The sequence below is a fragment of the Gracilinanus agilis genome, chromosome 3, assembly GCF_016433145.1.
Source record: "Gracilinanus agilis isolate LMUSP501 chromosome 3, AgileGrace, whole genome shotgun sequence".
Taxonomy (NCBI): Eukaryota; Metazoa; Chordata; class Mammalia; order Didelphimorphia; family Didelphidae; genus Gracilinanus; species Gracilinanus agilis.
Window position 1 is genome coordinate 588,325,598 of NC_058132.1, and position 14,590 is coordinate 588,340,187.

A 14,590-nucleotide genomic window follows, 5' to 3' on the forward strand; every position below is an offset into this window, starting at 1 on the left:
CCTAGGTTCAGATCCGGCCTCAGACACTTCCCAGCTGTGTGACCCTGGGCAAGTCACTTGACCCCCATTGCCTACCCTTACCACTCTTCCACCTATAAGTCAATGCACAGAAGTTAAGGGTTTAAAATAAAAAAATATATACAAGGAGTTAAATCAATTGTATAAAAAATCAAGCCATTCCCCAATTGATAAATGGGCAAGAGACATGAATAGGCAATTTTCAGGTAAAGAAATCAAAAGTATCAATAAGCACATGAGAAAGTGTTCCAAATCTCTAATAATCAGAGAAATGCAAATCAAAACAACTCTGAGGTATCACCTCACACCTAGCAGATTGGCTAAAATGAAAGAAGGGGAGAGTAATGAATGCTGGAGGGGATGTGGCAAAATTGGGACATTAATGCATTGCTGGTGGAGCTGTGAACTGATCCAGCCATTCTGGCTGGCAATTTGGAATCATGCTCAAAGGGCTATAAAAGAATGCCTGCCCTTTGATCCAGCCATACCATTGCTGGGTTTGTACCCCAAAGAGATCATAGATAAACAGACTTGTACGAAAATATTCATAGCTGCGCTTTTTGTGGTGGCAACAAACTGGAAAAGGAGGGTATGTCCTTCAATTGGGGAATGGCTGAACAAACTGTGGTATATGCGGGTGATGGAATACTATTGTGCTAAAAGGAATAACAAACTGGAGAAGTTCCAGGCGAACTGGAGAGACCTCCGGGAACTGATGCAGAGTGAAAGGAGCAGAGCCAGAAGAACTCTATACACAGAGACTGATATACTGTGGTAAAATCGAATGTAATGGACTTCTGTACTAGCAGCAATGCAATGACCCAGGACAATTCTGAGGGATTTATGGAAAAGAATACTACCCACATTCAGAGGAAGGACTGCAGGAGAGGAAACATATAAGAAAAACAACTGCTTGAACACATGGGTTGAGGTGGACATGATTTGGGATGTAGACTCGAAACTACCACACCAAAGCAACTATCAATAATATGTAAATAAGTCTTGATGGATGACACATGTTAAAACCAGTGGAAATGCACATTGGCTATGGGTGGGGAGGAGGTGGGGGAGTGAAGGGGAAAGTAAGAACATGAATCATGTAACCATGATAACTTTTCTAAAAAATAAAAATTATTTAAAAAAATAAAAGATATATATATATATATTTGTGGCAACTTCTTATTGAAATCCATAATTTTGTAAAACATTATTTCCATTTAAATATTTCAAAGAATCTATGATTTCATCAGCAGGGGTTCTCCCCTCTACAAAGCATCAACTATCAAAAATCTTTTATGAGTCACTGTGGAAGAAAGGAATTCATCCTTTGTCAGTAGAAACTACATCTTATAAGGTTGAGAAGGATGCCAGCTTACTGCTGCTTCTGTGAGAAGGGGATCAGGCTGAAGACCTATCTAATAAGGAACCTAGCTACCAGAAATTACAGGTACAATTCTGGACAGCTAAGGAACAATGTGTACTGGAGAAAGGCAACAAAGTTTAAATGAAAACAAGTATTCAACAAAGAAGTACCTTCTATCGCTTTTGAAATAAAAGCAGGGCTTTCAATCCCAAAGCAAGATGGAAGGATTTGTTGTTGTTCAGTCTTTTCAGTCATGTCTGACTCTGTGATCCCATTTGGGGTTTTCTTGGCAGAGACACTGAAGCGTTTTGCCATTTCAGCTCATTTTACAGATGAGGAAATGGAGGCAAGCATGGTTAAGTGTTTGCTCAAGGTCACATGACAGTATCTCTCAGGCCAGACTTGAACTCAAGGGGATTTTTTAGTAGTGCCCCACCTACATTTGTTTCTTGCCATTCACTCATACTCATTATCCTTAAATAACTCTACATTTCTAAACTCCACTATCATAAGTTGCCCAAAGGAGAGGATCTGCTATCAGTCCCATTTATTTCACAGTGTTAATTTAAGCCAATATGTTGCTTCCCCAGAGATATGTATATTTTAAGATTTAGATTTAGTTGTAGAATGAAAAGCTTTTTCCTTGTTAAAGGGATTCCAGGCATAAGGGAAATAGGTTGGAAAAATTATTTTTGAAGAGGACTTCTCTTGGCCTATAAAATCACATAAGAAAAGTCTAAAAATCACAGGATGTAGAAGTGGAAGGGACAGTGGAAATAATTTAATCAGATCCCTTCAGCTGTAATGGTGATGGCAAACCTATCAGCACTGACACGGATAGCCATTTTCGATGACACGGGGCCGCATGCTGAGGATGAAACATTTGCTGTAGTGTAGTGTAGACACTCTGTGCACTATAGATGACAATTCTACCTATATTAATTTATCTATTTTGGATTATTAAATACAGCTATATATTGCAATCATACATTTTTGCTAAACTATAAATATTGCAAAATTATGTTTTTTTTTCTCAAAGTGGTACACCACCCAAGTTATGCTCAGTTTTTTAGTGAATTTTGACACAACAAGCTCAAAAGGTTGCCACATCACTGAGCTATAATATGAGGAAACCAAGGATCTAAAGAGCTAAGATGATTTGTTTAAAATCAGCCAATAGTCAACAGCATTTATTAATTACCTACTGTATGCTAGGCCTTATGGTAAGCACTAGAAGTTTCAGAGGTAACTAGCAGAGCAGGGATATGAACCTAGATCACTGGAGTCCAAATCTAGAAATCTTTCCATTATTCCCTTCTGCTCATTTGATTCAAAGAGATATAGTAGAAAAAAAGCTTGTGGCATAGTCTTGATTCTGCTAGCAACTATTTGCGTATCATTGAAACCTTGGGCTTCAGTTTCTTCACATCTAAAATTTAGAGATTGAACCTGTTGTTCTATAAGCTTCCATCTAGCTTCAAAATTCCAGGATTCTGTGATTATAATAATTTTATTTAGAGACCTCTGGTGGTGAAATATCAAAATGGCAGCTAAATATCAAACGTGTAAAAGGGATTAAGTGGCAATGCTTAAATTAAAGCTTGTTCCCCAGGAAGGACCACTTGCAAATAGACATACCTAAGTTTAAATTGACCCTGCCTGAATCCAGAGGGGAAAAAAAAAATCTCATCTCTATATAGACATGCCTAGCTGCAAACTGACTTTGTTAGAATCTAAGGGGGGGAAAAATCTAATCTCCATATAGATACCCTAGTGGCAAATTAACTGCCAGAATTAAGAAAAAAAAAACTCTCATCTCCACAAATGGGCATATCATTTGCAATGAGAGATATTAATATATTTTTATTATTCATGTTTCCCTTTTTCTCATACCAATTTGGGCCCTGGGAACTGGAGAAAGTAGAGATTGCTATGTTTGGATGAAGAAAGATGATTCTGAGATGAGACAGAAAATAGCACAGAATTCACATTCAGAAATCATGTGTCCAAATCCCCACTTCCATGAACCAAAGTCATTTTATCTCTTTGGAGCTCACTATTTGGTACAAAATGAGAGGGCTAAACTAGAGAATCTCTGAGGTTCCTTCCAACTCTTGCAGCTATAGTTATAACTTGGGTTTACAAAATTTCTGGTTCTTTGGATCATCACCCTTGAAATTCAACTTTTCAAAAGATAAAAAAAAACCAACAAAAACAACCAAATCACAAAAATACCCTTCCAAAAGCTGTTTAGGAAAATAAATATTAATCTCCTCCATACAATTCCCAATAATAACAATGATGAAAATAGTCAGCATTTAAATGGTATTTTAAATCTTGCAAAGGATTTTTACAAGTACCTCATTTTATCTTCACAACTCCCAGAGGGGGTGTTATTATTAGCCCTATTTTTTTACAGATGAAGAAATTGAGTTAGATACTGTTAAATGATTTGCTCAGTCACATAGCTGGGAGTGTCTGAGATGGGATTTGAACTCACATTTTCCTTCCTCTAGGTCATGGCATGGGTGCCAAAGATGGCACAAAGAGCACTATCTGTGGGCACTTGGCTGCCCTCCCTCTTCCACCCCCACCCCCCAGTTTGTTACTAGAAAGGCAGAGGGACTGGATGGAGCTACTCCCCCTCTCCTCCCCTCTGATGACATTTTTTCATCCCACCCCCCACCCCTTGCCCAGTAGACCAATGGGAGCACACAGGAGGTGAGGTGGGCGGCTCACTAGTGGCAGAGTTGGAGGGGAGCAGAGCGCTTGGGCCACTCTCCTCTCCCTCCGCTCTACTTGCTAAGGACATTCCTCACTTCACCTGCCCCTCCACCCAGCAGCCCAAAGGGAGCATTTCCTGTCCCTCCCCACCCCATGTGGGGGCAAGGGGCACCAGGCACTTGATGGGAAGGAGGAGGGGCATGGCACTCCATCTCTAAAAGGTTTGCTATCATTGCCCTAGGTTCAAGGCTCTAGCTACTTTGCTATTAAAGACATAGAATATGAATCTTTTGAATATCAAACTTCCATTTTCCTCATCTGTAAAATAGGAGTAAGACTATCTCTTGAATGTACATCACAGAATTTTTGTGAAGATCAAATAAGACATTGTAGGTAGAACACTTAGTAAACCTGAAAGTATTACACAAAATTTAGCTATTTTGTTATTATTAAAAAGAAAACATTTTTCAAGAACAAATTTTCTTTTCTTTTCTTTTTTTTCTGTTCTACAAACTACTACCTTAAAAGAAACATGGAAAGAATGCTGATACAGAATTAATGGGGCTAGTTTACATTTTGGCAGATTTCTGCCTCTCATTTTCAATAATAGGCACAGAAGCAATCTAATTTGCATATAGCCTTTGCCTCAGGTAGATTTTTTTAAAAGAACTTTGCCATCCTTAAAACACTATATAAATGCTCGTTGTTTGGTTGATTAGTTGTGTCCAACTCTTTTGTGACCCCATTTCATGTTTTTTAGCAAAGATACCCCAGTGGTTGGCCATTTTCTTCTCCAGCTCATTTACAAATGAGGAAACCACAGCAAAACAGTTAAATGACTTGCCTAGACATAGCTAGTAAATTATCTAGGGTCAGATTGAAACTCAGGTCCTCCTGACACCACAGCCAATACTCTATCCACTGTGCTACCTAGTTGCCCAAATATAAATGCTAGCTATTATTATTATAGTATTATTTACATATAATATACTACACATGACATAATATTCATGTAATATAATACATAGTAATTATTATTGTCCTATTTACAAATGGACAATTTCCTAAATAGAGCATGACATTAGCATTTAATATGGGAGAAGTACTACATTTGATAAACAATTAAATGCTTACTTTTTATACAGAGGGAAAGAGTACATTAACCATATCTTACCTGTAGTTTTCGAACACTCTGCTTTTTACTTTGTTCTTTCTCAATCATTTGCTGGTAGAGTTTAGCTCTTAACAGACGAAAAGCTGTATCTTTATTCTGGATCTGTGATCGTTGTTGCTGGCATTCAACTACTAGTCCTGCAAAACCAGAGATTCTGGAAATAATTGTCATGGAAATTTATACTAGGTGTGCTGTATTACATGCGACACTATTTTAGGAGGGGCTCTAAAGTTCCAGAAAACTCTGGAATGTAATATAAGTGAAAAATTCAAGTGAAATAACCTGGTCTCCACTTCTGGATCTCTTTCATACCACCTGCACAACTCTGGAGTAAGTCAGTTTACCTTTGTGGGCTCAGTTTCTCATCTCTAAAATGAGATAGTGAGACTAGATGATCTCTCAGGTACCTTTCAGCTCTAAAGCCTCTGACCTGTGAGGGTCTCCTGAAGCCATCTAGTCCGGCCAAACCTGCACAGAAGTCCTTTCTTCAGAATGTCTCAAAAATGAGCATCCAGCTTCAATGTAAAGTCATCTAGGGGCAGAGAACCTGTTACCTCCTGACACACTTCAGGGAGCTCTAGTTGTGAGAAAATGATTTCTTCTACTGAACTGAAATCTGTCTCTTTGCTAGTTTCTATCCATTTCTCCTAGTTCTGACTTCTGGGTCAATCAGAACAAATCTCTAAGCATCTATAAATGAAAAAGATAAATCATACAAAGACCAAAAGGGAAAGGAGAGGTCTTTGGCTGGAATCAATATGTACATAAAAATCACTTGGTCTCAGTGGAAACAGAGAAAGAGGTAAGCTTAAGACATGTCATAGAATCCCTGGCCAGGTACAGGGAAGACATTTATCTACATTTTCACAATCAGGGTTACACTTGTCAGATTGCTTCAGGGACCCTCTCACATCTTATGGTCTGTCCTACCACTACAAGAAAACCTTTTATCAAACATCTGGAAGTAAATGCCCATCAGCTGGGAAATGGCTAAATGAAATGAGGTACATGAATGTAAGGGAATAATTACCATCCTGTAAGAAATAATGATCATGATTTTCTACATTAACTGATGCAGAGTGAAGTAAGGAGAGCCAAGAAAACCATATATACAATCACTACAACAATGTACACCACTACAAAACAATTAGTGTGAATGTTGCAAAATTACAAAGAACAAGCATAACCCTATGTTATACTTAGGGAAAAAGAATAAGATGGTAGATAGAGAATTGTCAGGGACTGGAGATCCAGTAGTACCTGAACATGGAAGGAATGGGGGATCATGGGATTAGAGCTGAAAGGTCTTAGTTGAGCCCAAACCTCTCATTTTACAGATCAGAAAACTGGGGAAGGGATCAGATAAGGAACCAGAGGAGGGAAATAACTTGCCCATAGTCATAAAAGTTGTTATAGCAGAGAAGGGATTCAAAACCAGATCTTCCAATTCCAAGTATAGGACTCATTTCTCTGATCCACAAAGCTGGAATTCTAATGTTTGATTAGATTTGATTATATTCCTAAGACAGAAAGATTGTAGAAGACACTACTCACCCTCCCTTCCAGGACCTTAAAAGTGCATAAGAGGGCAACTGGGTGGTATAGTGGATGGAACAATAGGCCTGGAATAAGGAGAAATGAGTTCAAATTTGACCTCAAATATTTACTGACTGTGTGGACCTTTGGCAAGTCCCTTGGCCCTGTTTGTTTCAGTTCTTTATCTGTGGATTGAGCTGGAGAAGGCATAACAAACCATTCTAGTATCTTAAAAATAATTTTAAAAATGCATAAGAAAATGCTTTTCTACTACAAGTAAGAGATCCCAAACTTTTCAGTACTTCCAATACAGATATTTGGCCAAGGGCCTCAATATGTGAGCCAGCAGACATTGAAATACTGGCATACTTTACCTAAAGTGAGGATTTTTTTCCTTTTTAGAGAAAGAATAACTTTTAGTAACAGGGGAGAGAATAGAGGTAGAGAATGAGCATCAGTTTCAATGAGGTAATTAACTTTGACCTGGAAGTCTTTCAACCTCTCTAGGCCTCTAAGCCCTCATCTATAAAATGAAGGTGTTAGATAAAATGATTTCTGAGAACTCTTCAAGGTGTATTCTCTAATACCTAAAATTAAAAGTGTTTGCTCCCATAAATACACAATGGAATCAAATTGCTAGCAAAGCCTGGGAACTCCCTGGATTAGGAAACAAATTAGGAAAGTTAGGAACAAAAAGTTCAGGCAAACTGGCAGGTTTTGGTGAAAGCCAGAGGTTTAAACGTGAGATCAGAGGCAGGGAACTGTTATTCCAAGAGTAGGTCCAGGAGGGCTTACATCCAGAAAGTAGAGAGAAAACTAAGATTAGTTCATCAGGGAAGGGAGGCTGGAATGTAAGTGCTGTTAGCCAGTGTCTAAAAAGAGTACAAGATCAGAGGCATCAATCTAAGCAAGAATAGGGCATGAGATTGGCTGAGGCTCAAGGAACACAGTCTATGCCAGAGAAGTCAGACAGGAGGGTCAGCTGCTGAGAAACTGAAGTTTAAAAATAGTAACCATAGTTCTTGGGGACTGAGGTACCAAGATCAAAGTCAGACTATGAATAAATACTATTATCTTGATGGTGAATCACTAACATATAAGGACTATAAACATACAGGACCACTTGCTTAGGGCTGGCATTTGTATAAGCCTGGAACAAGCCTAAGTTAATGGTTGGGGGCTGGAGAAGATACTACCAGTCCAAAGGCTTTCAACTTTGGGTCACTTTAACTGGTGTGTTTTTGGATAGATTTCAAGAGGTCTGTGAACTTGGCTGGAAAAAAATTATGTCTTTATTTTTACTGTTTCTGTTTCCTTTGTAATTCTATGTATCTTTTTTTTAACCCTTACCTTCAATCTGGATCTCAATACTATGTATTAATTCCAAGAAAGAAGAACAGTAAGGGCTAGGCAATGGGGGTTAAGTGACCTGCCCAGGATCATACATCTAGGAAGTGTCTGAGGCCAGAATTGAACCCAGTACCTCCCCTCTCTAGGCTTGGCTCTCAGTCCATTGAGTCACCTAAGCTACTTCCAATCCTATTGACTTTCCCAGACTATTAAAGGCATCTAAGACACAAAAAGGTTAAAAACTCTGCACTAATCCTGGATAAGAAGGTCAAGGATGGTTTCCAGGAAATCTGGTGCTAGGGCCCAGGCCAGAGAGGCATGGGAGCCAAGCTGGGCAGCCATGGCCACAGACTCTTCACAAGTAGTGGACAGTCGCCTTTGGGCCTGCTCAGTCCTAGATTGAAAGGCCTTTTGGTCTCTGGGCAGCATCCTCTGGTAAAAGAACATCTCTTGGAGGGGCAGTGCTGGATCTCAGGCTCCATCACAAGGGTTAAAGGCAGCCTTTAGGGGCAATCCCAACATCTCCAGCGTTTGCTGGATCTCAACTGGGAAAAACACAAAACATCCCAAAGAGCCAAGATGGCCTTACCTGTGGGGATATGAACAATTCTGACGGCGCTGTCCGTGGTATTAACATGCTGACCTCCTGCTCCTTTGGCCCTAAACGTGTCTATCCGTAAATCCTTGGGATCCACTCGAACGTCTACCTAAGATTAAAGGTGTTCGTAAGCCCAGTCTCCGCCCCTCCCATGGCTCCCCCGCTCCCTTACGCCTGGGACAAGGTGGGTCCCTGTCTGCGTCTGCTCAGCTCAATCTCCCTGCTGATGGCTCAAACCCCAATCCCGCCTGACCCCACCCACGGCCATCAGCCACCACTGAACAGGTCTGTACGTCTGTTCCCTGTCTCCTCCCCGTCAGGGGGCGCTCTGAAGAGGAAGCTACGTAGACTTTCGCCTTTCCCAGCATCCCCCTGGGGTTCGCATAGCACCTCCCACAGACGGGGTGTGCTTCATCCTTGTTGCGCTATCCTCCATGCTGGGAGACACTGGTGGCTCCCATTCTGGGTTAGGGGACACACTCTGAGGCCGCGAAAACAACGGATTATCCCAGAAAAGGAAATCTTGTACGGCAGATCCTCTGTGAAGTACCTCCTCTGGCTGAGGAAGGACAATGACCAACATCGTTCCTGTGTGAATACGCTGCATCCTTGAGGAGAGGCCAACCTCCGGGATTCGCTGGACCCGGTGGATCCCGCCTTCATACTTCAGATGCTCATAGACGCTGTCACCGGAAATCCTAGCCGCTGCGTGGTGCAGCCCACCTTCCAGCACGAAGAAAACCCCGCGTTAGGCATGTTGAATTCATGCAGGTGGATTTGGAGCCTAGTTTAGGGTATAGTAAACCTTTAAAAACTAGAGCTCTGTCCGAATTGAGTTGCACCGTTCGTTGGGGATTTGCATGCAAGAGGGACGCTCACTAACATTTCACAATGTAAACTAATCTGATAAGTCTTTTTTTTTTTTTTTTACTTTTTTGACATTTTATTTTCCCAGTTACACGTAATAATTTTCAACATACGTTTTCGAAAATTATAAACTCCAAATTCCCTCCCTTCTTCCTCCTAGAGATGGTAAGCAACTTGATCTGGGTTATACACGTTAAAATTCTTAAATAAACTATAATACAATAAATTCCTGATTATTTCCAGGTAGATCATTAACAAAATGCAACAGTATTTAGGTCTAGCTGACTTCTTGAAATCCAAGAGGGATTCAAGCTCTTCCCACTACTTTTAGTTTCAGCTCATTGTGTAAAGCATTGATACAAACACAATAAATACAACAACTAGCATCTATGTAGTACTTTTAAGAGTTGCAAAACACATTACAAATATCTCATTTTATCCTCACAACAACCCTGGGAGGTCGGTGCTATTTATACCCATTTTACAGATACAGAGTGACTTATCTAGGATCACACAGCTGGTAAACATCAGAAGCCAAATTTTAACTCAAGTCTCATTTCATATATCCAGTCAGCACTTAGCTTATATTATTGACAAGGATTGTTCACTGGATTCATGGTGCAATCTTGTTTTTCATAAATAAAACAAAAGACAGGGATAGGAAATGGAACTGTGATTTTGGGGAGGGGTGGCACAGTTGATAGAACACTTGTTCTAAAGTTAGGAAGACCTGAGTTCAAATTCAGCTGCAGACACTACTAGCTGTGTGACATTGGGCAAGTTACTTAACCTCTTTTTGCCTCAGTTTCCTCAACTGTAAAATAGGGATAGTAATAGTATATATCTCCCAGAGATATTGTGAGGATCAAATGACATAATATTTGTAAAGTACTTAATTTAACATAGTGCCTGGCACACAGTAGGTTCTATATAAATGCTTGCTATTATTACTAACATTTCATTAGCGGAGTCCCTCCTGGACAAAGAAACTCACTTCCAGTGCAAGTCAGCACTGTCTCTGAGATGACTCTGAGCGGACTCTGAGTGAGGCACTGTGCAGAGTGTTACAGGTACAAAGACATAAAGCAAAGACACTATCTATTGGAGAGAGAATACCAAGGAAAGGTAGGGGTGCACCCATAGGGATGGCAGGCAGATGGTGAGATTAGCTGGGTAGGAAATGATGCTGAAGCTCTGAGAGGTGAGTGACTTACTCAAGGTCACACAAGAAGAATATGTCAGACATAGAACTTGAACCCAGGGCTTCCTGGCTCTGAGGTCAGCTCCCTATTTACTATGCCACAATGCCTCTCAATAGAACCGAATAGGCACTTAATACATCTTTTTTTTATTTGAAGTATCTAGGTGGCTCAGTGGATAAAGAGCCAGATGGTTTTGGGCTCAAAAGTGGCCTCAAACACTTGCTAGCTATGTGACCCCGGGCAAGTCATTTAACCCCAAATACTTAGCCCTTACTGCTCTTCTGCCTTGGAACTGATATTTGTATTGATTCTAAGACAGAAGGAAAGGGCTCCCTTCTCAAAAAACAAACAAACAAACAAAGCTTTTTAAAATTTTAATTAAATTTTAAGTTTCTGGAGGGAAGGGACCAGACTGTTCAGACATTCCTTATGTCTACCACCTTTGGCACAATGCTAAACACATAACCAATGAATACTTATTTAATGTCTTTCCCATTAGAATGATAAACATCTTGAAGGCAAAAATCATGTTGTTCTCTAAAGCTTCGTATAGAGCAGTGGTTCCCAAAGTTTTTTGGCCTACCACCCCCTGTCCAGAAAAAATATTACTTAGCCCCCTGGAAATTAATTTTTAAAAAATGTTAATAGCAATTAATAGGAAAGATAAATGCACCTGTGGCCATCACCGCTCCCTGGATCGCTGCAGGTGGTGTGCACTTTGGGAATCACTGGCATAGAACTACCCTGCTAATTCAGAAATGGTTCAAATCATGGTAATGATAAAAATCAGAGAAAGGATCAGCATATTTCAAAGATGGGTAGAATATTCTGAATGTTCATACCGTAGTCAGCAGTTGTGTAGTTTAAAATCTCAAAGTTCCAACCTTTGTAACATGAATAACTCTGGTACATTTCAAATATTTCTTTGGTAAACTGTTGGCAGATATCACCTTGAAAAAAAAAGGATATTCAGTTGGCATAAGTCTTTTAGAGAAAGAAAAAACCACAAAAAGGCATTTTAAGCTTCCTCCTTTGAAATAGTACATGGCAGGACCCTGGATTAACTGAAAGAACCCATTGTTTTGCTGTACTTGGTCTCCTTCTGCAGATTGCAATCTCTGGATCTTTCATAGATGACTTTTGTGAGTTGCCAAGGCTAAAAATCTCATCGTTCTGTGGCCAACCTGATAATGAGCTTCTCCAAAGAGAGCTAGACTGGTCTTCAGCCACTGAGTCAGCAATCATTTCTGAAACACCTGTTATGTGCTAGGCATTGTGCTAAACTCTGGATATCAGACACAAAGCCCATGACTGAGACTAGCCTGGAAGCCTTTACAGATTGGTAGGAGCTTCTAGAACCAGTACTCTGTCAGGAATAGCCAGGGGTAAAAAAAAATCACTTAACACAGTGCCTGATACCTAGTAGGTGCTATTATTGTTATTGTTGTTATTTAACTTTTGTACCTGTTAGCTTTTCCCATAAGTTAGGCAGAGATCAAAGAAGTAGACCATAGGGAAAGGTTCCTGCATTGCAATTGAAAATTTTAGGAATTTTATTTGAGAAAAGTGATAGTATAAATATGAAAAATGATAAAGGCTTGACTGAATATATAAATTAGTATTTTAATTAAAGCCATGCTGATAGATAAAATCATTAGACCACGCGCTTGTAAGCATTCAAAAATGCCGCCTCCATTTTGTTTCCTGTCTCTACCTCCCAAATCTGCTGGCCAAGACCCTACTAGCAAAGAGCCTACTGGCAAAAGAGACCACTTCCTCCTAACCCCGGAGATTTAAACCCTTCCTTGCGTCAAGACGTAAGCCTTCCCAAACCCCAAAACCGGAAACGGAAACCCGTTGGACCACGGGAAATGTAGTTTGATACATTTCCCAAATTTCACTTTTACAATAGGATCAGAAAAACTGAGGGGAATATGCTTCAGGAGGGAGCATGCCTCATTCTTTTCAGGAATAGGTAGACTAGAGATGTGGAATGAGGCATATGGTCATTAAATATGGTCAATTTGTCGTTACTCTTTCTTGCAAGGTGAACAATTATTGGAAAGTTTGAAAGCAATATTAAAAAAATCATTAGTACAACTTTTTTTTAAAGGAAAAAAATGGTAATTGATGGGGAAAAAGCTGAAAGGGGAGCCCTTAAGGTTCCTTTAGCTCAGAGGTCGGCAACGTATGGCTCTTTCTGCAGGAGCCATAAAGTCAATTTTTTTTCAGGCGCTGTTACAGGAGCGGCACTGTGAGCACTGTATGGCTCTCACGAAATTACATTTTTAAAAACGTGGCATTTATGGCTCTCGCGGCCAGAAAGGTTGCCGACCCCTGCTTTAGCTCCTCTGAGTAGTAATGGTAGGTGTGCATAAGGCAGGAAAACTGTATTTTCTCTCCCACTACCACTGGTGGAGCAAAGCAGGGCAGGAATGTCCTGGGAAGGGGCTGGAAGGGAAGGCTTAAACTTAATCTGTTACAGGTGATCAGTTGGTACATTGCTGCTGAGACCATGCCGTCCTCCCTAGACTAATCCTTTTATTTCTTCCTCTTCCTCCTTGGAAAAATCCCCATAAATTAGGTCTTTTATTTATTTATTTTTAACCCTTCTGTTTTGGTTCCAAGGCAGAAGAGTGGTAAGGGTGGGCAATAGGGATTAAATGACATGCCCAGGTTCACATAGCTAGGAAGTGTCTGAGGTCATATTTGAACCCGGGACCTCCCATCTCTAGGCCTGGCTCTCAATCCACTGAGCCAACCAGCTGTCCCCAATTAGGTCATATTTTTAAGTCAATTCTTTTATTTTTTTAGAAAGATTTTCTATGGTTACATGATTCGTTTTTACTTTCCCCTTCATCCCCCTTCCCCCCCCCCCATATCCAACGCACATTTCCACTGGTTTTAATATGTGTGATCAATCAAGACTTATTTTAAGTCAATTCTTTTAAATAAGGATTCAATTTAAATTTTAGTGTATATTAGAGTACTTAAAAACATGAATGAATTTATTTAAAAAAAGTATAATTGGAGGGAAAACTTGATATGCTAAAAAGTATAGGCTTGAAGAAAAATTCAGTCATTGTTAACCCAGCACCATGTAAAGGGACAGGGTACTCTGGCTGACTGTTCAGTGCTACAATGGGTCTCCTAAAACTGGCAGCATGGCCAGCTACCACCCAGTTCTTTCTGCTCTCAAATCTGCATTCCTTTCTTAAATTCAAAAACAACTTGGGATGAGAAAATGAAATTAGCTATTGTGGTTCATCTCAGACAACTCATACCGACACTTAGGATGAGATAACAAAATCAGCTATCATGTTCCCACATTCTCTGTTTATCCCTGACTCAATATAGAAAAATAGTCTCTTGGGGGCAGCTGGGTAGCTCAGTGGATTGAGAGCCAGGCCTAGAGACGGGAGGTCCTAGGTTCAAATCTGGCCTCAGACACTTCCCAGCTGTGTGACCCTGGGCAAGTCACTGGACCCCCATTGTCTACCCTTACCACTCTTCTGCCTTGGAGCCAATACACAGTATTGACTCCAAGATGGAAGGTGAGGGTTTTAATAAAAAAAGAAAAAAGAAAAATAGTTACCTCCTGATATGTATTACATTATGTTATTAATAATATTAGAAGTGAGAAATATTATTCATAGGGACTTTCCCCCTAGACACTCTAAGGAAACAGTTTTATATGTGCCATTCAACTTCTTAACTTTTCTAAAATAATGGGGCAGTTTTGTATTTCCCCAGGGAAT

The 14,590-nt window shown here is 40.1% G+C and overlaps 1 protein-coding gene across 2 annotated transcripts in view; it reads right to left on the reverse strand.

Moving 5' to 3' along the window:
- MTRF1 (mitochondrial translation release factor 1) overlaps positions 1-14,590 on the reverse strand; it is a 34,871-nt gene that overhangs the window by 14,201 nt on the left and 6,080 nt on the right. For both annotated transcript variants that reach the window (XM_044667384.1, XM_044667383.1), the window contains exons 5-8: positions 11,675-11,782; positions 9,314-9,486; positions 8,755-8,872; positions 5,280-5,416 (exon numbers count right to left, since the gene is read on the reverse strand). In XM_044667384.1, the coding sequence (XP_044523319.1) occupies positions 5,280-5,416; positions 8,755-8,872; positions 9,314-9,486; positions 11,675-11,782 (536 nt within the window). The remainder of the gene's footprint in view (positions 1-5,279; positions 5,417-8,754; positions 8,873-9,313; positions 9,487-11,674; positions 11,783-14,590) is intronic.